This window comes from Cricetulus griseus, chromosome 2, assembly GCF_003668045.3.
Source record: "Cricetulus griseus strain 17A/GY chromosome 2, alternate assembly CriGri-PICRH-1.0, whole genome shotgun sequence".
NCBI classification, from domain to species: domain Eukaryota; kingdom Metazoa; phylum Chordata; class Mammalia; order Rodentia; family Cricetidae; genus Cricetulus; species Cricetulus griseus.
This window is the reverse complement of record NC_048595.1, coordinates 96830081-96857207: the sequence shown is the minus strand read 5'-3', so window position 1 is coordinate 96857207 and position 27127 is coordinate 96830081. Positions and strand designations below refer to the sequence as shown.

At 51.5% G+C, this 27127-nt stretch overlaps 2 protein-coding genes across 6 annotated transcripts in view; both read right to left on the bottom strand.

Moving 5' to 3' along the window:
* Window positions 1-15493, bottom strand: part of Coro2a (coronin 2A) — a 53830-nt gene extending 38337 nt beyond the window's left edge. Inside the window, exon 1 of the mRNA XM_027403142.2 lies at window positions 15347-15493. The gene's annotated coding sequence lies outside the window, so the exon portion shown is untranslated. The remainder of the gene's footprint in view (window positions 1-15346) is intronic.
* Window positions 15494-19630: 4137 nt separating this feature from the next.
* The window catches only part of Tbc1d2 (TBC1 domain family member 2), a 43252-nt gene continuing 35755 nt past the window's right edge, over window positions 19631-27127 (bottom strand). For all 5 annotated transcript variants that reach the window (XM_027403139.2, XM_027403135.2, XM_027403137.2 and 2 more), the window contains 4 exons: window positions 23522-23642; window positions 21246-21431; window positions 20682-20803; window positions 19631-20207 (listed from right to left, as the gene is read on the bottom strand). In XM_027403139.2, the coding sequence (XP_027258940.1) occupies window positions 20000-20207; window positions 20682-20803; window positions 21246-21431; window positions 23522-23642 (637 nt within the window). In that variant the 3' untranslated portion in view covers window positions 19631-19999. The remainder of the gene's footprint in view (window positions 20208-20681; window positions 20804-21245; window positions 21432-23521; window positions 23643-27127) is intronic.

Here is a 27127-nt window from a genome sequence, read left to right as displayed (position 1 = left end):
ATTAGAAAAACACTAGTCAAACGCAAGCCAGAGCGTGCCAGGGGCAGCAAGGCAGGGAGGCCAGAGAGAAGGGGCTCCCATGTGCCTTGTCTGTCCCTTTAAACCCTATCACACATCATACTGACCTCACCTTGACCACGCCCTAATGGGCGTGGTTAGGCACACCTGCAGCCAGCTTCTAGCAGGTGTGGCTTACACTATCCCCTACAATACTCCAAAGGCCATGAGGACAGTACACTGTCCACCAGCTGTCCATGGAGTCCATGGAGACCTGACTCCTTGCAGCCTCAACCTTCTAGAAACCCAGAATAGAACCCTTTACTATTTATTATCCCATGGAGGCCCCAAGACAAACTCTATGTGGGATTATTGGCCCTTATGCTCTTTATCTGGGACCTTCGGGCCACAAGGTCACCAAGAAGCTTCCTAGATGCCTCCTGGAGGCTCAACCCTGCAGGCCCAACCCTCTGCACCCTGTCCAACAGATTGCATAGCCTCCAGATCTACTTTTGGGCAGAGAAGCCCATAAGTATTCACAGGGAAAATGTTTGCTCAAGTCCCACAGGGGACACAGAAGGGCTGAAGTCCTGCAGCTTCTGTCCTAGACTGAGCCACAGACCCCCATGAACCCACAAGTAGCCATCACTGCCTGTTGTAGGATCAGTGGCTCACAGTCAGCCCTATCAGAGGTTACCATTGCCCTCTGAGCCTGGTGCCACACTGGGAGCCATGGGCCAGAGGTAAGGACAAAGTGGAAACAGTCAAACTAATGGGTGTTCAGTTGACTGAGATGTGGGAGACATCAGGAAACCAAGTTCATTCTTGGAGAACAAGGCTGAATGGCCTGAGCTGAGATCTGTTTATTTTTTCCTGGGGCTGAACCCCAGGTTTCAAGCATGCTAAACAAATGCCTTACAGCCCCAGTCACCAAGCTGCAGTCTGAAGCAGCAGACAGTGACCCAAGGAATCAGGAGGAACACTGGGAGGATGCTTCAAGGCAGAAGTATGCCTGCAGAAAGGGGAAGGGACCCCAGTGAGACCTGCACCACCAGGCCCAGCATGGTATGTAGGTGAGCATGAGAAGCAAGAGGGTCTGGGCTTGTACCTGTGTGGTAGAGGGTGTTGCAGCTGGCCAGGGCTTGGGCTGTAGAGAAAGAGGTTATCAAGGCTTGTAAGTGTAGCTGTCATCACATGAGCAGAGCTGCAGGGGCCTCAGGCCTGCCCTTAGGGAACTAGAACCCCTGTGTTGAGAGGAGATTTTCTTTCCTCAAGCCAGGCTGGTCTAAGAGGAAATCAGCAGGTTTTACTGCTTGCAGGCTGGCTGCTGCAGCAGCTGCAGAGGGCAGAAGTCTGAGGTCATCCTTGGCTGGGCTCAGGATGACCCTGTGACTATCCTGTGACTAGAGACCCCAGATAGGAACATCTCAATGCTCAGCCCTCACTCACAAGGAGGGTGAGGGGAAGTTCTTCCTGCTTCTTTCTCACCCGATGGTCACCATGGAGATAAATGCTTGCTGGTCAGCCTTAATTCCCCAGGCAGGCCTGCAACAGCTGGCAGGACCTTCTGCTATCAGCCTCCTGGGCTCTTCCTAGATCCTCCACGAAGGCTGGGCCTGCAGGCTTCTCTTGCCAGATTTCAACTGCAAGCAGCCAGGAGCTGGGGGTGAAGAGTTCAAGAAAAAGATAGCAGTGTCTCCAGGAGGAGGTGCTTCTGCCCCAGGACGGATGGCTGAGGGAGGTGACAGCACCTGGCTTACATATGTTTGCTGGGGTCTGACATTTGAAATCCCTGGAGAGCTGATTCTAGTCACATGGGCACCACACCCACCACCTCACAGTTTCTGGGTCTGGGAACCCACATTTTGAAGTTCCTGTAGCAATGAAGCAGCTGGTCTGGAACTGTACTTGAAGGACCACTGCTCTTCATCCTGCTTAGGATCTGTGACATCCCTCAGGGCCACTGTCCATCTCCCTCTTCACCACCACCCTCTGGGCAGATGTGGGTGGGTCATATCCAGTCTCCCTGGGTGGACAGGACAGCATCACTTGTTCCATCCACTTCCCTGTGAAGCTCCCAATCTCCTGCTTTTCCTGAGCCTCAGAGACAGTTCCTGGCCTTAAGAGGTGGAGGCCAGGACAGGCAGCTCCCCATTGATGTTCACTCTTGTCTTTGTCTTCTTGACCCCAGTGGCTGAGGTGTTTTCTGTGCTGCAGAACATGCCTGATGAACCTTCTCCCTTAGGTCCAGACAGTGATGGCTCTTCCCAACCCCTGACCCCTTGGAGAAGGCAGAGCCCTGGCTCCTGTACTTCGTCTAATAAAAGGGAATAAACATCCTCCAGCTTGCTCTCCTGAGGCCGCAGGGAGCCTTGAAGGGAGAATGGAGAAAAGGGCTCCATTTACTTAGGAAATATAGTGGACCATACATGCAACCATTAGAGATGTGGTCGGAAGCCCACCTGCCAGGCTCACACTTCACCCCACCACACACAGGCTGGGAGACCTCCCTTGGTTTCTTCATTTGGAAGATGCTTTAATATCGATGCAGTCCTTGGCATCCTGCCTGGGTCAAAGTGACTCAAAAGACACACCTGTTTCAAATAAGGAGATCTGGGCTGGGGCCGTAGCTTAATTTGCTAGAGTGGTAGGTAGCCTAGAATGCATGAAGCCCTGGGATTGGTCACCAGCACTTCGGAAATCCAGGTGTGGAGGAACATACCTGTTATCTCAGTCACTTGAGAAGTAGAGGCAGGAAGATCAGAAGTTCAATATAGCAAACTATATAGCGAATTGAAAGCCAGAAATTAAAGATTGAAAGAATGAAAACTTTTACTGAGTCCTTGCTTCGAGCCAGACTCAGATCTAAGTGGTCTGCAATTAAAAAAAAAAAAAAAAAAGTGTCCTGGGCTCAGACAGGGCTGGAATAGAACAAAAGTGGCCATGTTCCTTTACTTCAAGGCAGTGAGTTTGTGTATGGTATGTGTGTGTGTGTGTGCGCGCGCGCGTGCAAATTTGTGCACTATGTCCCTATAACTAGATGAAATCAGTCTGATGAATTCTGCACCCCACCATGTGTGTGTGTGTGTGTGTGTGTGTGTGTGTGTGTGTGTATACATTATGCCTCTGTAACTAGATGAAATCAGAGAGTCTGTTGTATCCTGCACCCCACCATGCTGACTCATAATCTAATTATCTGCCAGATCTACTTGCCTTTCCTCTAGATGGGCCTGACACTGCACAAGGAAGCAAGAAGGGAGGCACACGGAGTCCCAGAGTTGACCAGATAGTTGGGGCCAGCCTGGCTCCCTGCCTCCCATTCCACACCTTCCCTGCTCAACTCTGAGATTTTTGGCTTGCATCTTGCCAGTGATGGAGAACTCACTCCTTTGGGAATGCAATTTTCTCCCTTCTGCTGCCACCATCAGTCCCTGGAGCCCCACCAGACATCTGTGGCTTCTACAGTGACAGCTTCACAGACATCAGAGGTCCCTGACACAGACTACTGGGATGGCTCTGATCCAGGCTGGACATTTCCTTGTGGGGCTTTCTTTCTTTCTTTCTTTCTTTCTTTCTTTCTTTCTTTCTTTCTTTTTCTTTCTTTCTTCCTTTCTCTCTCTCCTCTCTCTCTCTCTTCCTTCCCTCCCCTCCCCTCTTTCCTCCCTCCTGACAGAATTTCTCCATGTAGCCCTGGCTGTCCTCGAACTCACAGAGATCTGCCTGCCAATGCTTCCCAAGTGCTGGGAATAAAGGCGTGCGCCACCACTACTCAGCTTTTGAGAGTGTTTCTTATTTCCTCTTCCTTTGGTGTATAAAGCTGTCACCTCACCCAGTCTGGAACCTGGTTGACACACACATACTGTAGGTGGGGGCTGGGGACCCTCAGTACAACAGGTCCTCTACAACTTAGAATGATCACACTAGCAGGAGGGGAAACTGAGTTAGCATGCTGTAGCCACCCAGAGCAGAGCTGGGAACAGGATGCAGGCTGGGAAAGACTAGGCCAGTGAACAAAGTTTCCTTTCATTCTGTGCCTGGTTACGGCACCAAATATTTCCCCTTATCTCTGTCACTCTATGTAATAGTGGGAGCTTGTTTGTGGAGGGAAATTCCAAGGATGGCAGGCAAAGGAGAAAAGGCTTTATGTGGAGAGGTCAGGGGTCATTTACATTATCAGAATCTTCCTGGGGGTTAGATCTTCTTTTTCCTTTAAAGGAAGAGTCCCATTATGTAGCCCAGGCTGGTTTTGAACATGCACTCTTCCTGCTGCAGCCTCCCACAGGTTGGGGTTACCGGTGTGTGCCATCTCACCTGGCTTCACGGTCAGGCCTTTGAAAGGTCAGATGCTTTGACTGAGAGTGGCTTGGGCTGGAAACATTGGGGTTATGGCGTCCAGGAGAGAAGGCAGACCCAAGGATATTATTCCTGCTGGCAAGGCCAGCAGCCCCAAGTGCCATGTTGTGAACCTGAACACATTGCTTCAATCAGCAATGTGTTGCCAAGGCTGACAGGTCAATGTTGGGTTGGGCTCCATAAGCCCAGAGTAGCCAATGTGAGCTTGTCTGTTTGCATGCATGCACATGTATGCATGTGTGCAAATATGTAGCAGAGATCCATGTCAACTATGGGATGAAGCCAAGAGGAGACCACAAGTTTAGAACAGGCTTTGGATTTTTTGTTTGTTTGAAATGGGTTCTCATATATCCTAGGCAGGCCTCAAACTCCCTGCTCCTCTTGTGTGCCAGCATCACCCTTGAGTACCACTACACTTTCAAACTTTAAAAAGCATTATTTTTATGTATATAGATGTTTTGTCTGCATTTGCCTGTGCACCACATGTGTGCCTGGTGCTGTTGGGGGTCAGAAGAGGCATCAGATACCTTGGAGTTACAGTTGTGAGCCACCATGAGTCCCGAGTGCTGAGAATCAAAACCCCGTCCTGCAACAGAAGCCAGTGCTCTTTTTAACTGCCGAGCCTTCTCTCCGGCTCCAACTCCCAAATTCTTTCATCATTTGCTCCTCTACAGGGTGGAACACCCGAGACTGTACTCCAGTGTTTTGTTTTATTTATTTGTTTTGGTTTTTTCGAGACAGGGTTTCTCCGTGTAGCTCTGGCTGTCCCAGAACTTGCTTTGTAGACCAGGCTGGCCAGAGATCCGCCTCCCTCTGCCTTCTAAGTGCTGAGACTTAAGGTGTATGCCACCATTGCCTAGCAACCAGTATTTTCCATTAAATATCAGAACCCTTTATCAGTCATTAAAAGATAAGACACATACATGAGTGACATTCACAGATATTAAAAGTGGCTCTTAATCTGACCTTCAAATATTGTCCCAAGTTAAAAACCACATGGGTGGTGTAGTAAGGACAATTAAACTGTTTTTTAGTTTCATTTGTGTGGGGGGGACTAAGGGAGAAAAGGAGGAAAGGGGAAAGAGGGAGGGAGACAGAGAAAGGGAGAGAGAGGGGGAGGGAGGGAGAGAGGGAGGAGGGAGGGAGGAGGGAAGAGAGGAGAGGGGAGAGAGAGAGAGAGAGAGAGAGAGAGAGAGAGAGAGAGAGAGAGAGAGAGAGACTCATTGCATAGCCCAGACTAGCCTCAAACTTGTGGTGATCCTCCTGCCTCAGGCTCCTGACTGCTGTGATTACAGGTCTGTGTCATCACACCCAGCTCTTTTAAAACCACTTTTCCCAGGTGGCTGACAAGATGGCTCAGTGTGTGTGAGTGAGTGTCACCAAGCCTGACAATCTGAGTTCCAAGTTTAATGTCCAGCCCCACGTGGTAGGAGAGAACGGACTCCAGTTGTCCTCTGACCTCACACACACACACACACCTACACATACCAAATACATGAATAGAATATAATTAAACAATTAAAAAAACTTGTCAGACAGGGGCACACCTTTAATCCCAGCACTCGGGAGTTTGAGGCCAGCCTAGTCTACAAAGTGAGTTCCAGGACAACCAGAGCTACACAGAGAAACCCTGCCTGGGTGGGGTGGGGGTGGGGGTGGGACAAAACATAAGCAAACAAATAAATAAATAAAAGCTAGTCCCTTGGGGTAAGAGTTGGCTAAATTATATAATGGATGGTTAATATAATGTTAATCTAACACATTAGTTTGGATTAATCAACGAGGTTAACTAACTGCGATATCCTGCTGAACAGACCAAAGTTAGTGGTCCAATCACCACTTTTGTTTCTCCCCTGCTCCGAGACATTCCTGGATTGTGACACAGACACATCTGCCAGATACTCACTGGGAAGCTGAGTGTCCACACCTGACAATCATTAGTGACCCTTGATCTTTTCTTTTTGGTTCTGGGAGCAGAACCCAGGGCCTCCTGCTTGTGACAGTACCCTTCCACTGTGTGCCCACTTAGCCCTGAATCCTGTTCCTGTGGGTGCAAACTATACATTGCCTGCTCACAGGCCTCTCAATTGTACACCTTGTCCTGGAAGCCCCTGGAGTAGATGGCACAGAGTCACATATGGTGTTCATGCTACAGGGACTTCTCATACTTCATGTATGAATACAAGTGCCAGGAGCTCATGGCTTTCCAGTTCTAGAGACCCCAAATGGCAGCCTCTGCCCAGCTCTGGTGCTCAGGCTTGGACTTAGCAAGAGAGAGGCTCTGAGTTCATTCTCAACACCAAAAGTAAACAGTAACAACAATAAAACAAGCAAAAGAAACCCACCTCTCCTTTCCAGAACAGCCCAACCCTCATCCCTGCCCTTATAGTGGCCAACCAGAATATAAACCACAGTCCCCCCATGAAGGCTGCGCAAGTCTCTCCCTCTCCAAGCCTGACATGGCACAGGAAATCCCCCTCTACAATCTCCCTACTCAGCACTCTCTCTGATCAGCTAGGCGGGGAAAGGCTTTCTCCTCTAGGAAGCCTCCTAGATGTCCATTTTGTACTGCTCTCTTCCATCCTCCAGACTCCCAAAGTGTAGACTCAGCAGCAACAATTTTCAACCCTAATGGAAAATCCAGGGAAGGACTCATGGTACAGATCACCCTGCAGGGCACTCCACTTTTTAGCCATTTGGCCTCATCAAGACATCCCCGAGCCTCTTTCACCTCTGCAAAGTGTAGTTCATCCCCAAATAATGTCCTGGCCTTGGCCTCCTGTCTCTTGGTCACATGCTAATCTTGGTCTAGATCAGTGGCTCTCAACCTGTGGGTTGTGACCCTTTCGGAATCTAATGACCCTTTCACAGGGATCGCTCAAGACCATCGGGAAGCACGAATTTACATTATGATTCATAACAGTAGCAAGATTACAGTTATGAAGCAGCAACCAAAGTAATTTTGTGGTGGTGGGGTTCAACACAACATGAGGAACTGTATTAAAGTGTCGCAGCATTAGGAAGGTTGAGAACCACTGGTCTAGAATAGAACGCTACCTGCTTCAAAGGGGATTCCAGAAGCCCCCTGCTGATCTGACCATCTCATCCATTAGAGAAGCCAGCAAGCATCCCTGACAGACCTGAGAGCCACTCCAGGACAAGGCAACTCAGTGAGTGACGGCTGACCCACTTGCTTGGCCCAGGTTGTGTGGAGGCCAGCTCCAGGGACGGGCAACAAGACAGACACATTCTTTGGATGCATACTTCTGGGACATCAGGTTTGCCAACTCCTCCAATCTTTCATTCTGCCATTCTGCCATTTCCCGCATCATCTACCATACTGTAGCACCGGAGGAACCTTGGTATCTGCCTCCTTGGTGGATGTCTCCTATTTTAAGGAATGGGTGGAGGTGGGATTGTTTGGTGCAGCCGTTTGCTGCGGATTGATGTTGCTTCTCTGGCTGGTCTGTAGGCTCAGGGCTCAAACTAAGAGAGACAAGGTGGTTATCGCCCAAGCGCTTGTAACTTTGGAACAAGGGGCTTCCACTGATATTTGGCTAACTATGCTTAAACAATAGGCCGCTGGCCAGACAGCTCTTGCACACCCGGAGCCTAGGCTCATTGCACAGGGTAGAATGTCTGGTCTGGGCAGCCCAATGAGGGATGCTGAGCAAAGGCATCGCACAGAGTTGCCTATTATGCAGGCTTCTCTGGGAGGCATGTTGTCCTGCATAAGGGTTGCCTGCCCTAGTCTCCCTTTCCCAGAAAAACGGCAGAGGACAGGTCGAGAGCGCTTCGGGTCAAGCTAACAGCCTGATGGCGACTCTTGTACACAGTCTTAATATTTGATTGGGAAGGTACAACCTCTGCCTCTATCCCTCAACATATGGGTGACCTATTTGCTTGTAATAATATAAAGCCTTTTCATTAATTAATAAAAAAGGGGGATCTGTAGGGAGCCGTCCCTGCATTCTCCATTACAAGATGGCGCCTGCATCCGGCAGGCACCGAATGTAAACAAGATTATTGCGCAGGCGCTGGGTAATTTTCCATTCCTTGATCTCTGCCTATTCCGTGGCGTCATATGGCCTGATGAGCTGCAGCCAATCATGGGGTGACACGTCCGAGGCGGCGGCTGCCAGCCTTTATTAGGGGACGGGATTCTTGGCTCAGGGTCTCCGCTCTGGTAAGCTTATGCTCTCCTCTCAAGATGCATTAAAGCTTGTCTACAGAAGGATCCGAGTGTCCCATGTATGATTTCTTGCTGGCGAGAAATACAGAGCGCGCGGGACACAAAGTGGCAGAAGGCCCATGTGTTTCAAAGGACAAAGACTACGACCCATGCTGTTCAGGGAATGGGGGCCCCTTTCATTATCCTGGGTTCTTGATGCATCAGAGACCCCAAGGCTTGGGCCCCTGCCCACCCTGGTGTCCCCAGGTCTGTGTCAGCTATCTCAACCCCATTCAGAGGAGGGCTCCACTTGTGGCAGGACTCCTACCTCCTGGCTCTGGTCTTGTGCTCCTGCCTACAGGGCACTGGTTTTGGACAGTTTTGTTTCAATGTCAACTGTGTCTGCAGCTGCAGAGATATAAAACCTCTCCTCTGTGTTTCCATGACGCTATCCCTGGAAAGGGCACCTAGGCCTCCCCATGTGCCCCATCACCCCTTGAGCTGAAGAATACTTCATTTTTTGACCTGCTGATGGCAGCTGGGTCTTATTGCTCACAGTAATCCATGGTACAGATACAGACAGCACAATTATAGCAGGAAAATGTGTACATGTCTGGGACTCTAAACAAGCTGTACACTCCACACAATAGGCACTTATCAGCAATCTCCCAGTTTCTGAAATACTCTCATGCATCCCAAGCTGGCCTCAAGGTTGTTATACAGCCTTGAACTTAAAAGATTCTCCTGCTTCTATCTCCCAAGTGCTGGGATTAGGACATGGTTACCACACCCACTTTATGGGATACTGGAAACTGAGTGTCTACACGATAGATAAGCACTCTGCCAATTAAGCTACATGCCAGCCTAATCATTCCTATTCTATAAAGGAAGAAACGAAGGTTGGAGAGGTGGTTGAGGTACCCCATGTCTGACCTTTATAGGTGGCTGACTCCACTCCTTTTCCACGGTGTCTTCCTGGGTTCTCACTCCACTCAGGCTGGATTGGAAGTCCTAGCTAGAGGATCCCTGGTTCCCAGCTATGGATGATAACCGTGGCTCCCCCTGGGGCTATGAGCTACTGAGGGTGGTGCTGACTCTGGCTTACCCCTCCTTCCCTATAAATTCAGAAGCACCTGAGTGGATGGTTGCAGGGATGGTGATAACTACGACCAGTTTAAAAAAAATTCTCATTTTCCTGATGGGGGGGCACTGAGGCAAAAAGAAAGCAGGGCCAGGCTCTGTTTAAGGAGCACCACAGTGACAAGGTCAGGCCCCTTTCCTACAGTAAGTGTTCCTTCCATTCCAATGAGCCCTTTATCTATAACCTTGGACTCTGAGTCTCAATAGCCCACAGTTGTCCTCTTTTGCACAGGGTGGGGAGGTGAGCTTGGCAGGAGACTGAGGGAGCTCAGTCCAGCTTGGCCATCCCCCTGGGGCAGCTGCAGCAGCAATCCATCTGTTGAGCATACACATACCAAGCCCTGTCAAGCACTTGCCACACATGTCCCCAAAGCCAGTGGTTGATGTCATCATGATACTACCTTGCAGATGGGCAAGTAAAGACCCTAGCCTAAAAGCAGCTAGTGGCTGAGCTGGAGCTGGACGGCTGCATCCTGGGCAGTGGTTGGCTGCCAGAATGTCTTGGCCCAGTGCTGGAGAGAAACACAGGTTGCAGGAGAAAAGTCCTCCGGGGTTGGGGCAGTGTGGCTGTGGCAAAGCCCCTTTCTTTTCCCTACACCTGCCACCTCCCAACAAGGACTGAGGGATTTGACTGGCTCAGGCCTCCTTGAAGTCGCCAGACTCCCTGGGGGGCAGGGTCATGCCACTTGCCAGCTCTCTACAAGCTCTCTGGGCCCAAGGCCAGGCTAGAAGCAGCTGTCATGAGAATCCCACACAGGTTCTCCTAGCCCTGATTTCTCTTTGGAATGAGAGCCTCGTCTCCCGAACCCTTGGACAAGGTCCCACTTGCTCCACAGCTAGGAGTAGACCGGGTGGGTGGGTGGTGGAGGTGACTCTGAAACTCATCAATTCTGGCACTCTGGGTACTACCTGCAAACTCAGAACAGTCCAGATCTGAACTCGGCAGGCAGATGGCACGGTCCAAAAGCAAGCCCATGGGCAACACGGGGGCCTTAGCCTTTCATCTGCAAAATGGAGATGTCCAAAAGGAAGGAAGCCCCTCAGAGCATTCACACTGATCACCCAGGACAAGAAGACACCGGACATTAATTTTCTATTTTTCCCCTTTTCTGACATTTTATCCACTATCGTCAAATAGTTATAGCAGAAAAACCAAGCAAATGTTCTTTGTAAGTTAATTTTATTAAGATACAATCTACCTACAACATAATAGATCCATTTAAAAATGAGCATACAGGCATGGTGGCTTATACCTGCAATTCCAGCATTTGGGAGGCTGAGGCAGGAGGATTGCTGTGAGTCCAGGACTAGTCTGGGCAGCAGTACTGAGTATAGGGCTGGCCTGGAATACAGAGTAAGATATCGTCTCCAAAAAATCAAAACCAAACCATAGGAAACATGGAGAAAGATAAATAGCAGGTACTACTCCAGCCTGCCCATTCCCTCACCTATGGCTTCAGAAGGCTGGAGTGAGCTAGTGAGTGCAAACCCTTCACTTGCCTAGAGCATAGGCAGGGCCAACAGGAGAGCAGAGTCAGGGAGCTGGGCCAGCATGCCCTCCTCTACTGCCTTTTTACCGCTGGGCCTTCCACTGTTCTGCAAACATGGAGATCAACAGCTCCTCCAGCCCTAGCTCACAGGCCCACCCTCCTCACCTAGGTCTGGACTCCTGTGACAGCTACCTCTGAGTCCTGGTAACCAAGTGCCATGAACTGGTGGCGTGTGAATCACACAATGTAGTTCTCACTGTTACTGGAGCCTAGAGTCCAAGATAAGGCTGCAGACTGGGAGTGTGCAGGAGGGCCAGCTTCCGGGTTCAGAGAAGGGTGCCTGCTGGTCCGTGTGTCTCTGGGGACTTCTTTTACAGGGACATGAACCGTCATCAGAAGTGTCTGTCTCCCTGATCCAATCACCCCCTTCTATGCCATCACCTTGGGTGTATCGGTTTCAACAAATGAGCTCGTCAGGGACAGGAACATCTAGACCACAGCAATCTCAGGGAAAAATCACACAAGCACCCAGAGGTTGGCTGGAAAGCCTGCATGGCTCCCACTGCATTGGGCCTGAACTCTTAGCTTTCCCCTGAGACAGAGTTGCAAGTTTCTAAACCTTTCTGAACCTCTTGTTTTGTTTTTTAACTGAAAAAGAGGCATAAAAATAGTACCTCCCTCACTAACTTGTAGGATTTCACACAGCAGGTGGTTCAGATAATCAGGACAGTGGCCTCTGCCCTTATCCTCTTTCTCACTCTTTTACCTGCTCTGCAGCCCACCCAAGGCCTTTTCACTGACTTTCCCCCACAGTTCAACCCTGTTTGCCCAAGTCACCCTCTTAGCGAGTCCTGCAGAGACTTGTCTGAAATGGCAGTCTCTTTTCTCTGGTCACACTCCTTCACTCCCTCCTGTTTGCTTTGTTTTATTTCCTTTGTCACCTTCTGCCTCCACAACCCTATCAGACAGACTGCAAACTCCTTCAGGGCATCTTCTTCATTATTTTATTTACAGTGGAGGTGTTTGCTAAACACTGGGAGAACCCTGGGCACAGAGGCCTGGAGTCAACAGACGGCGGTCCTGCTCCTGCTCCTGTGGTCCTGTGTGTGCCATTACAGTTATTGATTGTCTGACTCAAGGCCTCCTTACTTCTTTAATCACACCTTTCCAGTGCCCTACCACACCCCACAGTTCACTTATTGTAAGGAACCATAATTACATCTTTAATTATATCCTCTTCTACTTAGGTTGAACCACACAAAATTGTATTTTTTTTGTAAGTAAAAAAAAATTTTTTTAAAGTTGGACATAGCCTTTCTGGAGTGGCTTAAACTAATGTGTAAGCATCTTGCAGGGCCTGGGAGGCATCCAGAGAAAGAGTGAGATCTCCTGGCCCATGTTTCCTTCTTGTCCTGAGGGACTGGCCCCTGCCTCATAAGGAAAGCAGCAACATCTGGGGTCTCCTGTGACTGGTGAAGAGGAAAAGCCCCTCAAGTCCTCAACCAGAGCTATTTGAAAAGAGCAAGGCTTCAAGCACAACCCCGTGGGGGGAGCTGGCAACTCCACCTGAGGGAGCACACTTATCTCTGGGGGAGGAGGATATCACAATCTCTGCATGTCCAGAGTGCTCTGCTCCTCCAGTAGAAGGCTCCAAGGCTGAGCTATGCAGACACAGCTATCACCAAGGCCACGCCCACTTCACAAGGAAGAAAGTGAGGTAGGAGGAGAAAGGCTGGTTTGTGGTCACACAGTGCGGCAGGTCTCTGTCTGCCACCTTGCCTCTGGGTCTTTCTTCCTGACCACTTGGGCAGAGGTGGGAACTTTACTGTTGTCACTTTTTTTGGGGGGGGGAGGGGAGCTTCAAGACAGGGTTTCTCTGTGGCTTTGGAGGCTGTCCTGGAACTAGCTCTTGTAGACCAGGCTGGTCTTGAACTCACAGAGATCCACCTGCCTCTGCCTCCTGAGTGCTGGGATTAAAGGCCTGCCCAACACCCGGCTACTGTTGCCACTTTGACACTACTTTTTTTTTTTTTTTCAAATAAGATGTTTCAGAAGCCTCAGCATCTTCACTGTCAGGCAATTTCAAGATAATAGCAATACATACATGTCTCTCTGGTGACTTCCTTAGGGTAAAGTCCCCAAGGAGAGGCCTGGGAGCAAAGGGCAGGCACACACATCTCATAGATTCTCTACAAAATGACACACCTCAGGCTAATCCTTGCAACCCTGCCAGCACAGTTCTAACTTTTTATATTTATATCTTGCTGCTTTTACAGAGCAATAAGGCTGTTTCATTTATGACATGCTTTTACTCCTACTCTCCCCCCTTTAAATTGGAGCCAGCATCTCATATATCTGAGGCTGTCCTAGACCTTGATTTGTAGCAGAGGATGGTTTTGAACTCCTGATCCTTCTTCCTCCGCCTCCAAGTGGAGGAATCACAGGCATGAGTCACCATGCTCAGTCTAATCGGTTCTGGAATGGAACTGGCTTCATGCAGCTAGGCAAGCACTCTACCAACTGAGCTGCTCCGGGCATCTAAACACTCCATGCTGGGAATTAGGATTCGCGACTGGCTTGTTGTGTGGCCTTTACCAGTCCCATCCCCTTCAAGGGCAGGTGTTATCTACCCATAAAATAAGGGGATTGGAAGAGATGGCTTCTAGAGATGACTTTCAGGTCAGATAATCCACAACTCCACAGTATATTTTAGAAGCACAGGACAGCTTTGTAATAACTAGAACTTGCCTTGCTCATGCACCATCCATAGTGGCCTCCCAGATCAAACCTGTACACAATGACAGGGGACTCAGGTAGTACTTAGGCCTTCAAGCTGGTGCTGGGCTCTGGCAGCCACACTTATACTTAGTCTTCTTTATGAGAGGATAATAACACTCATTTGCAGTGAAGCTCCAGGACAGGGGCCATAGGGCAGGGTCCCTGCCACTCTGCTTCAGCCCTGGCACCCTACAATGCCCACCCAGCCCTCTGCTTGTATACTTAGGATGACACGGGGTTCACCACCTGCGCTGAGGCTGGGGGAGGGGGAGTCCCTCTTTTAGCACTAAGAAAGCCCCTGGATGAGGGGGAGGGAGATAGGAGGCACTGAACCTGTTCCTTAACTGGGGCAGATGCCAGGAAATGAGGCAGAAGGGCCCAGAGATGGTCCAGGTCCTTCTCTCCCTCCACTGCCACAGAGATGTCAGGAAGTGAGGGCACATTCCTATGCCAAGGCACAAGTGGTTATGAACAAGCCCCTAGACCATGTGTACAAGGGCAGGCTCTGGGGCAGAAGGGCCATATGCTGTCCAAAGGACACTAACAGGAACTGCAGCCACAGTTTCACCTAGTAAGTTCTCCATCACAAGAAGAGTGCAACATAAGACCTTCATCCAGAGGCATCTTATAGAATGTCCTAGCCCCAGGGACTTCACAGACCCTGGAGCCACTGCATCCTTAGACAAGATCTCTGTCCCCCGACCCCAGGAGCCACTGCCCTCCTGGCAAGCGGACTCTCTAAGATCCGAGTGTGGCAGAGTCAACCCTGTCCCACCATACTGGTACTCAGAACTGGGCTCCTGCAGATGGCCAGGGCGCGGACCAGACGGTCCTTCCCCACTGCCTGAATGCAGGTGGGTGTCTGCTAGGCTCGGGTCCAGGCAGGTCTGTGGCTGAGATCTGGCCACCGCCGGAGCGGGGCTCCACCTCCAGCTCTAGGCGATGAGGCTGGTCTGGGACTGCTCGCCCCACCCGCGCGCCCAGGTCGCCTCGGCAGGGACATGGGGATGCTTCCTCCTCCACCGCTTCCCGGTACTGGAAGCTGAGGCCCCGCGGGCAATCCCGCCAGGACAAGAATAATCACGACTCGGGTCCACGGGGCACCAGGGCCACACCGGGGCCTGTCGGGACTGGCTGCCGCGCCCAGGGCGGGCCGCTCACCGCGGCAGGAGGCGCGGGCGGTGAGGACTAGCCACGAGCCTCTGCAGCCCAAACCTGGGGGTCGCTGTTACTCGTCACCCGCTGAGGGGTCGGCCGGACCTCTATCCTGTTGGGGAAACTGAGGACCAGAGCGGGGCAGGGCTTTGTGTGAGGTCGTGCGGGGGCTGGAAGATAAATCTCCGTGGCGCCGGGGGCAGCATCCCTCCCGCTGCCTAGCCGCAGCCCGCGCGTCCCGCCCGGCCCGGTCCCGCCCTACCTTGCTGGCGGCCGCGCAGGTGGCGGCGGCGGCGGAGGCTCCAGCTCCCGCTCCACGCTTCGCGCCGCCCGCCGAGTCCCCGCGCCCAGCGCCACCGCCTCCCCGCGCAGCCCGGCGGGCGGGACCGGGCCGGGCGGGGCCGGGGCGGGGCGGGGAGGCCCCGCCTGTGTGCCGCGGATCACCCGCAGCTCGGATCCCGTCCCGCGTGCACACGCTCTCTTCTCCCGCACGCTGTAGCCGCAGGCTTTGGGTGGGACTCGGGTCCCGAGCCTCAGTTTTCCCTTGCTGAGATGGAGACGGTCACCGCGTCTGCCTCCCAGGTGGCTCCTAGCAGGATCCCGCAGCGAGAGCCGGGACCGCGGCTCCGCAGGCGGCGGGAGAACCTGGAAGTGGAGGGCGGCTGCGCACCCGGGAGGGAGACCCTTCCCGCGGGTGACAGTAGGCGGCGCTGCTGCCCAGCCTAGCCCGCTATCAGACCTGTGCACACTGAACATGGAAGATGGGACGTCTTTCATAATAACCACGCCACGCCACCTATCTTGGAAATAGTTATTCGCGTCTTGTAGTGATGTATTTGGTGGTGGTGGTAGTGGGGGGGGGTGGGAATAAGGCGCTAGCGCGGTGCCTGGCACATAGTAGGTGTTGTATATATTGAGTACACATTGCATTTGATTTACCAACCCCTTCTATCTAGTCATAATAATGGCATTTCATAGATAAGTTGAGACTGGCTAAGTTCTTGGCAGGCTCTGTTAACTAATTTAGTGTGTGTGTGTGTGCGTGCTCGCACGCCCGTGTGTGACACAGGGACTTGTGCATGTCAGACAAGTGTGCCAGACAAGTGTTGTATTATTGAACACTGTGAGAACTCTTTTTTTTCCTCCCTCCTGGAACAAGGGTTCACTAAGTTGCTCGGGTTGACTTTGAACTAGCCGTCTTCCTGCCACAGTCTCAAGTAAGTGGGTTTATAGGAGTACACCATCATATTCAGCTCTGGTAGAGTCTCTAATCTCTTTAGAACAGCTTGTTTCAGGATCCTGAATCACAGTGCCCTGGGTCACTCTGCCTAGAGTTGAAGGTTCCCTACATGAAAGCATCCCCTGCAGCCCCAAGCCTCTGGGTGCTGCATTGGCAGAGGCACACAGCATACAGCAGATGTGAACACACAGCAGTTGGACCTTTGCACTCATGGGTCTCTGGTGTTTTAAAAGATTTTATCATTTTTTACACGTGTGTCCATGTGTGTGCATGTGCCTTTGTGCAGAGGTCAGAACTTTTCATGAGTCCGTTCTTTCCTTCCATCTTGTTGAGACAAGGTCTGTCATTTCTGCCATGCTGCATACTTGCATACCCCAGGCTGGCTTTCAGGCAATTCTCCTGCCTCCCATCTCCAAGTAGGAGAGCTGCATTCAGATTTTTTTTTTTTAAACATAGTTTCCAGGGATAGAACTCAGGCAGTTGGGCTTCTGTGGCAAGCACTTACTCACTTAGCCATTTTTCCAGCCCGCTTGTTTTATTATTCCTTTAGACAGGGCCCCCACATAGTCCTTGTTGGTCTTAATCTATGAACCAGGAGAAAACCTTGAACTCATCTGGTCTCCACCTCCCAAGAGTGGGGATTGTAGACCTGTACTGTCATGTTAGGCCCACTAAGGTGTTATCTGGGACATTCACCAGAATGTCTCAACTCACTGAAGGCTGAGTGAAAAGTCTCTGGTGCCCAACCATCACCCCCTGAGCCTCTGCTCACACCATTCCCCCCTTCCAGAGTCACCTTCTCAGAAACCTTTGTTCATAGGTGCCAGGCACCACGGCTGGGACAGTCTTGCTTGACAGGGATTCTCTGGGGCCCTTGAGCATATGGAGCCACAAATCTGTGCCTGGGGAGGAACCTTCCCAGTTTCCTCTTGCCTTCTCCTAACCCTGCCCCAGGTGCGGAAGACTGCTCCTGACAACTAGTTACACACAAGGGGATACTGAGCAGGGACACAACCAGTGGCAAGACACCACATGGGGTGGGGGTGGAGAGAGCAACAATGACTAATTTGAAGATATGGACCAGGCCCAACTCCATGTTGGGGGAGTAGGGAGTGGAGCATGGAGTACCAAGAGGAACACTGGTAATAGGAGAGCGCTTCTGTCCCAAAGGTGGGAGCTATCAGTCACCAGAACATTGCTTTATGCCATCTACTGCTTTATTCCCATCTATTTGTCCTACAAGGAGTTTCCTGTAGAACGTGCCCCTGTCTGGGGGTGGGGATGGGATGCTGAGAGAAGATAGCCCCTAGGGCAAGGGTCAATAAGCTTGAACTAAATAGTCTGGGTGTTTGCCCCTCCCACATGGATTGAGGAGTTTATCAGGTCCCCAGGCCCTTCCTTTGACCCAGTCCCTTTGTTCCCCGTGATAAGGCTTGCTGGTCCAGGGGTGGGAGGGGTGGAGCATGGAGTCCCATCCCTGTTGTGGGTAGGAAGCTGGAGCTGTGGGAGATCAGATCCCCCCCCCCAACCTAGAAAGCAGTGGTCCCTGGGGAAGGGGTAACAGCTGTGGGGCGAGCAAGGAACCTGACACTAGGGGTAGGCCCCAGGCCCCTGAGGGAGGGGCAGACTCTTCCCCAGCAGCAGCCCAGATATTCTCAGGCTCAGGCCACCCTGTACCCCTTGTTCATCCCTGTTCCAGTTCAAGCAACTCAGACTCACATCTGTTTTCCTTTTATTGTTTTGTTTTTTGAGACACTGTCTGGCTACGTAGTCCAGGGTGCACTGGGACTGCTGGTATCTTAAGTGTGTACCCCAGACATGGCTACCCTTTTTCTTCCTAGAGTTAACCCTATGGATATGCCCACAGGCCAGGCCCATGCTCCCCTGCTGCATGGCATTGGAGTTCATTAACTTCTCTGTGCCCTGTCACTGGAGCATGACCTGGGTGAGTGTTGTAGGACAAGCTGTTCTCAGTCTGTTCTTACTCAGGGCTGGAGGAGGCAATTAGTCCCAGAACCCTAATCCTCCCAGGGTTATCAGAACACCATGGCCCCAAGAACTTCAGACAGCAAGCCCAGCAACACTGTTGGAACAAAGCTTGCTCAGGATTCTAAGTCATAGTTTGGTAAGAAAGCCGATCTGGTCCCCTAAGGAGGAGCACACTACTTGGGCAGAGTCCTCCTCTAGGGAGAAGTGAGGAAAAGGAGAGGTGGGGCAGTGGCTTGGGGGAGGGAGAGGTAGAGAAGGGCAGAAGAGACTGTTTATCTAGAATCCGTGCCCACTGTCTGACCTGTCTTTTGGAGATCTGGACCCCACCTAGCCACGTCTCCTTCAGGAAAGGCTTCCTGCCTTGGGTGCTTCCCTGCACCAGGCTCCGTCATCAATCAATTTTCATTTTCCTGCATGTTCCACAGGGCTAGGGTTGCCTCTTCACCTGTGACCCACTGTAGGGTTACTGTGCCAGTCAGAGTACAGCCAGGATCCCAAGACCTCCCCTTCCTACTTTTTCTCCCACTTCATGGAAACTGTCAGCAGGTAAGAGGCTGAGGCAGAGGCTGAAGGCAAGCCCCAGTGCAGGGTGCTCACAGGAGTACTTAGGCCAGTTGGTGTGTGTGTGTTACACTGTGGGTGACAGGCATGCCTTCACACACCAGGGCTCTCAGATGCCAACAGGACCTGTACTACAATGGGTGTGGCCCCAGCCCCACGGGAGCCTTGACTTCGGGAGTTTCCAGAACAGGCTCTACAGATCCCCACCCTCTGAGAGCCATGCTCAAGGCTCCGATGGCAGCCATAGTTTGTGAAGCTATGAACCCCTTTTGACTCCTAAGTCTGTCCCAGGTGGGGAGGGCACACAGGACGGGCAGGTCTCTCTGCTAAAAAGAACAGGAAGAGCATGGAGAATGGGGCTACACTGGGCCATAAAACTGTGTTCAACTTGCTCTGCTGAGCCAGGTGGGCTGCAGCCCCACCCACCCTCCCAGCCCCATGCCAGAGCAGATGGTCGTTGGGGGCCCACTGTCCGGTTCTCAACAAGTTTCTAAGGGTGGCAGATAGGGTGTCCTTAGTTGGCTGTAGGCATGAGGCTCCAGAAACAGTCTCCTTGAGGAGGGTGGCCTCAATACAGATCCAGGTGGCATTTCAGAGGGGCTATTGCCCAGACAGATGCCCTGAAAATGCAGTGCCATTAGTATGGGGACCAAGGCCCTGAGCTAGAGGGTGCCAGCGGGAACATTGCTGATACCTTGGCCTGCCCAGAAACACTGGTAAAATAGAGTGTGTCTGTCCTAAAGAGAGAGCCATCAGTCAAAGGGACAATGCTTTATGCCAACATGCCTCAGACAGGAAGATCAGAAGGGCACAAGGCCAGGCTCAGTTACATAGTGAGTTTGAGGCTAGCCTGAGCTCCATGAAACCTGGTCTCAAAAGACCAAACCCAAACCAAACGGAAACAGCCATGCCTCAGAGAATGCTCCAGGTGACCCAGGATGTACTCTTGCCTCCCTACAAGATAAAGTGCTCAGTGGTATTGTGATACAGGCTGGCAAGGCTGGGAGACTAAGACCCAGAGAGGAGAAGGGCCTTCTCCAGGGTCACACAGACCTCTGGCCCATGCCTGTAGTCTGTGCTCCTGCCAGCAAAGCGAACAAAGGCTTTGGGGAGCAGAGTGGCAGGTCAGCCATCGCCTTCCCCTTCGTCCTCGCTGACACAGCTCTCGGGCACTGCTCTGCCCCTGGATGCCCGTCTCTGCAAGTATTCGGCTTTCAGCAGTTCTAGCTCCCGCAGTTCGGCTTCCAGCCGCTCCCGGTGGACTGCCCGCAGCTGCCGCAGCTGCTTCATGGGAAAGGGGTTCATGTCATTGAAGGCGATGCTCATGAGCTTCCTGGAAGGAAGGTGTAGTCAGCCAGTGCAATGATTGCCAGTTCTGGGCCTGTCCTGACACCCATCCACCCTGGGATGGTGGCCCTGCCTTCTGGAAATTAATCATTCCCATCCAGAGCTCAGCAGGCACCTGACCCAGTAGCGAAGGGCTGCCCAGGAGAGTTTCCTGGGGAAGGGATATGGGAGCTTAGCTTTGAAGATATGGACCAGCCCCAAGGTAAGGATGGCAGTGGAGGAAGTGGCCAGGAGGCTCCAAGTAGGAGAAACTAAGGGCAAAGCTGGTGGTGGGGTTGGTTGTTCCACACCCTAGGAAAGGATGGCAGGGCAAAGGTGGGCTGGGGACCTTGTATGCCATACAAGGACACAGACAGACTAAAAGTAGAATAGCCCTTGGGACTCCTAAGCTGGGGGAGGGGTGGGCAAGGGGACAGGGTGGGACAGGATGGGTATGATGACAGAGAAGTGGGCAGCTCACCGGCTGTCACAGATGGTCTTGGTAAAGAAACGTAGATATTGGTAGATCTCCAGGCTGTCCTGCAGCCGCAGGATCTCCTCCTCATTGTACTTGAAGATGGCCAGGGCATATCGGAACACCACCTAGGGCACAGTGGGGGCTCAGGTGGGGTACAGAAGCCCAGAGATTCTGGGAATGTGGAGGTTCCTGGCAGGTGGGGGGGTTGTGGGGTGGGTGAGGCGGTTGGAAGGGCTAGACGAGCAGGTGACAGAAGAGCCTAAAGGGAGCACAGCCTGAAGCATGGCTTTATGCCTACAAGGCACGAGGAAGCACTGTCCTGCTGGAGTCAAGGGTTAGTCCCACTAGCATCTTTGCTGGTGGTGGCCCCCCAACCAAGAAGGCCAAACAGGCAAGGTTTGGACCAGACCCAAGCTTCAAAGATGGGGCAACTGCTTCCTCTCATATTGCACAGAACACTTTACAGTTTAAGAAGCTGTGTTCTCAGGTGTCCCAAATGGATCTGACAGGTGGCAGGCTTTCCATTCTTTGGGGCATGGCTGGGCAGCTGGGCCCAGGTGTACCCACCTTTGTCCCTTCATACAGGAAGGCATCCCAGACTTGCAAGAGGATGTCACTGATGAGAGAGTCGGCAAAGACCACGAGGAACCAGTTGAAGGTGATAAGAGAGAGGTCTATGTGGTGCTGCCTCAGGTGTGCAGTGAGTCGGGGCAGCTTCTCTGACAGGAGGTCCCGGAGCACCCGCTGGTCCACCTAGAAGGCAGCAGAGGCCTGTTAAGTCTGCTGTCTCCTCTGCCTGCTCTTCAGACCCCATCAGTCTGTATGCTCAGAGCTGCTTGAGTGGGCCTACTTTGTACCAGGGGTAGTGTGTGTGTGTGTGTGTGTGACAGTGACATCACCAGGGCTCACAACACAGGCAAAATACCCAGGTAGAGCAACAGTCTTTGGCATGTGCCCTGTCACTCAGCAGTGTCCCTGGCAGTTGGAGGAAACCAGTCTCATGCTCACAGGCATAGAAAACCAGGAGCATCTTTTCAAGGCTGCCTCTCTAGACCCATATTGGCCTGATTCTCAAGACACTTGGCGGACACTTGTGAGGGCCCAGGACAAATGCTGGTGGGGAGAACAGTGACCTGCCACTTTGGATAGAAGGAAGCTGAAGGCCACTGCTGCTAGTCACCTCTCCTGGTGGCTCTGGCTTATTTGTTTCTGATTACTTACTGGAATGGCTCCCGCCTCCCTGGCAGAGTCCTGATCTGTGTCCCCTCCTGCTCCTTCTTGTCTAGGGTCTGACATCCGCCCCACCCTCCACCCCAATGCAAGTCTGTCTGGGCTTCAGTATTGCTGTGGTCAGTGTTCAAGGAGGCCTTTCCTCCCTCAGTCAGAACCATGGCAGCCCCAGGGACCATTGCTGGCCCAGAGTGAGGGGAGTCACCAGATCTGTGATAAAACAGAGCCAAAAAACAAAACAAAACAAAACAAAACAAAACAAAACCACTAACTGCTGGGCTGGAGAAATGGCTCAGATGTTAAGGGCACTGGCTGCTCTTCCAGAGGTCCTGAGTTCAATTAACAGCAACCACATGGTGGCTCAATCTGGTGCCCTCTCCTGGCATGTAGGCATACATGCAGACAGAACACTGTGTACATAATAAATAAATCTTAAAAAAAAAAACAAATAAAAAAACCTAACTGCCTGTGATCCAGGCCTCTTTCCTCTGCTGGTGACCAGGGACACTAGGTGGGAACCCAAGCTGCCCACCTCCTCTACTGTTCTGAATGTGGCAAATTCTCTATGACCAAAATAAAACCAAAAGTCAGTTTGATGCTGCTGCTCAATGCATGTCCCTTCTAGGGACACTAAGATCCAGAGGTGAAATACGCCATTTCCCAGGCTGCCTTGCAGCCTGGGGCAAACCTAAGACACAGTTCTGACTCTTAAGATTGAAGCAGGAAGTAGAAACTGCAGACTGGAAGGGCCAGCCCCACCTTTGTCTGCTTCTTCTGGTGTGCACCATGGCCACAGGATGAAGGGTGGTGCAGCCCTCGTGAAACCACTGGTGACAAATCTGAGGATGGCAGAGTAGGGAGCCGGGAGAAGCACTGATAACTGAGTTCCACTCTTAGGCCCTTCCTTTCTGTGAGGCCGAATGCAGTCCCTTCCTTCCCCACCCCTTTGAGTCCAGGCTGGCTCTCTCCTTGCAGCTGCACATGATTCCTGTCATCCAAAGGGCAGCCCAGGAGGAGGGATGGGTGTCAGACATGACAGTGGGAGGGCACAGAGGTGATGAGGGAGGCTGGGTGTGTCAAAGATGAGTTCTGCAGGGAAGAAGGCTGCCTCAGCAAGAATGGAGTGGGGAACTGGGACATGGCATACACTTACAATTTTTAAGTCCAAAGTGATCTTATTCCTATTCTAGAGTAGGCCAGCCTGGAGTCAGAGTGGTGATATGCAGGGGTCACACAGCCAATGGCTATGGACCCCACTTTGTCTGATTCAGGGCAGCAGCACTCCCCAGGGACGTGGTGTAACCACAAGCACGTGCAGAGACTGGCCATCATCCCCAGCCCACTGCCTATCCCACCACCCTGTGGTCTCTCCAATTCTTGACTGGCACATGACAAGGGGCATTAGTTTCTCCCTTCCCAGGAAGCAGCTCTTCCCGGTGGCATGACATCACCACTGGACTAACACACCTGTTGGTAGGCAGGACCTCACAATCTTACAGGCCCCTGTGTAGCAGAGGTGGAGACCCAGGATCTGCTGGCCTGAAGGAACTCCTCTGGGGGACTGCCTGGAATGACTGCCATGTCCTATCCCATCTGAGACGCAGTCTGCTCACCTGAGATGCAGTCAGTGTCTTGCTGTAGTACTCAGCCGGCAGTATGGTCTCTACAATGGCCACCAGGCACCAGAAAGCGCTCTCCTCATCTTCTAGGACCAACAGGGCGATGGCTGCCAGCCTGCAGAGGAGGGAGGCCTGGAGTGACCCACAGTAGTTGCAGGACTGCACAGCAGGCAGGGGCAGCATCTGGAGTCCTGGGGCTGAACCCTAGCCGACCTAGCCCTACTTCCCTATAAGGCTGGTAGTCATGGTACCTGGCATGGGACACTGTTTGGGAGAGGATGCCCAGGTTGACTTTCAGAGCAATGAGGACCGATACAGAAAAGAGGCTCTAAGTCCGGGGTGCCTGGGTGTGAATTATGGCAAGAATTGTTTCCTGAGTGACCTTGGGTAAACTAGTTAACCTCTCTGAGCCTCAGCCTCCTTATAGTCACCAGGGCTGGGTGAGGACCAATGGTTAGTCCTATGGACTGTCAGCACATTTGGTGTCCAACCCAGTGCGTTGCATGCTATCGGTGTTTGGTAAATACTGGCTGTCTTCACCTTCATACTGGCAAGCTCTGAGAGTCTCTGCACCTGCCAGAGCTGTGTGGTCCCCAGTGAGAAGGGAAGTCCTCATGTGCCACTCACCAGCACAACCCTGTGCTGAGCACTCACAGCCTTCCTCCTCTGAAACTCCACCCAGTTATGCGTGCGGTCTGCTGAGACCAGGACAGGACAGACATAAGCCTAGGGCTGAGTGGGGACATCTTCCTCTGAGAAGCACTCTTCTTCCATTCCCCGAGGGACCACAACCAGGGTCAAGCCCAGAACACATCCCCAGGATGTCTCCCATGGACCTGGTAAACACAAGGTCCCACATCTGGGGGGACACCGCCCATTCCAGCCACTCTTGAAGGCTCACAGTGCTCAGTCTAAGCCTCAGGACATTCTGCAGGAACAAGCCCCTGGGAGACTGATGCAGGGGGTTCCATGGGACCTCTTCTGCACATTACACATGAAGTGAGCCCTCCTCAGGGCACCTGTAAGGAGAAAGGGGCTTCACTGGAAGTCATGGCTCTCTGTGAACTTCAGGCTTGGAATTTTATTTTTTTGCAGGAGGTGGGGGTGGGGCTCGAGACAGGGTTTCTCTGTGGCTTTGGAGGCTGTCCTGGAACTAGCTCTGTAGACCATGCTGGTCTACAAGAGACTCACAGAGATCTGCCTGCCCCTGCCTCCCAGGTGCTGGGATTAAAGGTGTGCATCAACCCACCCGGCTCAAGCTTGGATTTTTATTAAAAGCCCCCCCCCCCTTTTTAAAGTCTCTCTATATAGCCAGGCTAGCAATCCTTAGTCTTCAGATGCTGGGATTACAGGTGTACATCACCACAGCCTGCGTTGCAGAGCCCTTTCAGAGCCAGGTATTTATGCTTCTTGGGACTGGATTCATGACCTCCATTTTCTTTTGAGGTTCATGACTTTTAGAACCAGGGCTGATTCTCCCTTCTCCTCTCCCAGCTGGCTGGGAGGAGTTGTTCCCTGCTTGGCCTTGCATGTTTATACAAACCCTCCTGAGTCTGAGCTGAGTGCACAGAGAGGAAAACAGCCGCAGGTCTCCTGGGACCAGGATGCTCTGCCCTCTCGGAGCTGGGGGAGGGGACTCAAGAAGAGAAAATGCTCTGTGTATCAGCAACCACTCCATCAATGCCCAGACCAGACATACGGAATTGATCATGGAACTTTTTGCTACTGAGCCTGGACACTATCCCCAGAAATTCCTTCAAATGGGTCTATAGGCAGCTTCTTCACATGGTTCACATCTGGTCAAGGCAAGATGGGGAAACTGGAACTCAGAAGGCAAAAGTGACCATCACTTAAGATCACATTGGCAGAGGGGACAGAATCCAGGACCCCAAAGTCCAGCCTGTTGCTGTCTATCCTAGCCCTTCTGCTCCCCCAAAGCCCAATAATGTCTTCAGGGATTGTTGTCAGTATTGGTTTAGATTTCTGCATACATAAGGCCAGTCCTCACCAGGGCTCACCACTGCTCAGGGTGACACCAACCAAGCAGGCCTGCAAAGGCGGGTGCAGATGGAGAAGAACTACATTTAACACACTCCAATTACTTGCATATGGAAATGGATTAAAGTGCTTGTTCTAAGTTGGCAAAGATATTTTCACAATATTTGTTACCTCAGGAACAGGCTGGATTTTGTTGCCTTAAGTGAGGACCGTTTATTTTTACACAATGCATGCAGTTCTAAGATTGACCACTAGATGGCGAAATAGACAGTCATAAGGAGCTTGCAGCTGCAAAACACACCTCTCTTGAGATCCAGGCAGGCTCTGTTATACATAGCTTTCTATTTAGAGCAATAATAAATATTTGTGTGAATACCAATTATGTGTATTTGCATATCAATTTAAATAAAGGAAGCATAGAGAAACATATTGAAAACCACCCGCCCTTTTTGTTTCACTTGTCCCTGTGGCCTTCTGAGCTCATGTGGCCTCCCTCCATACACCAAGGCATTTTTCTCCTGAGGCTTTGACTTTAAGGTCCTCCTCTTATGAGAATTTTCCTTGGCCTTTAACCCTTAACCACTGGCCAACCTCTGAAGTCCAGAGCCCCAGTGTGGCTAAGTCCCCCTGGTCTCCAAAAGGGACGCATGGATCAGGAAAGGTTTGGGGTGGCCCAGCGACCACTTGGGTGGGGGGGGGAGGGGAGGTTATAAAGGACTGGATATGGGGCCAATTCAGGGCCAGGGGCTGCAGAGCTGCCATGCACAGTGAAATTCTGGACAGCTTCCTCAACATCTCAGGTCTCAGCTGAAAAACGGGGTGCCACTCGCCTGATACTAGAGCTGCTTCTGGTCCCTCACAGCCTTTCTCCCCCTCATTCTTCTTTCTTTCTTTTTTCTTTTTTCCTTTTTAGGCTGATGGGGATTGAACCCAGGGCCTTGTACATGTTGGGCAACCATTCTATCATTGAGCTATATCCTCAGGCATTTTTTTTTTCTGAGACAAGGTATTCACTAAATAATGCAGGCTGTGCTTGAACTCAACAACAGTCCAGACAGGCCTTAAATTTGTGATTTTCCTACTTCAGCTTCTGGGGTAACTGAGATTATAGGTCTCTGACACCAGGCCCATCTCCCTAATTCCTCCTCCTCTATTTATTTATTTATTTATTTATTTATTTATTTATTTATTTATTTTCAAGAATTCATTAGCATTTGCTGTTTTAATTATTTTGTATTCTAAATAAAAAAGAATTACTATTATTTTTAAGCTTCTGTGTGTGTGCTTACATAGGTTTATGCACACCACGTTTATGTGCATGTGTCCATGAAGGCCAGAAGAGGGCGTCAGAGCCTCTGAAGCCGGAGTTATGGGTGGTTGCAAGTCACCATGTTGGTGTTGGGAACCAAATCCTCATCTTTTGGAGGAGCAGCAAGTGCTCTTAACTACCAAACTACCTTTCCTGGCTAGTGTGTTATCAACTTGACACAAGCCAGAGTTAAATGAGAAAATCCCCCCAGAAGGCTGGCCTATAGGCAAGCCTGCGGGGCATTGTCTTCATTAGTGTTTGGTGTGGGAGGGCCTAGTCTACTGTGGGTCGTG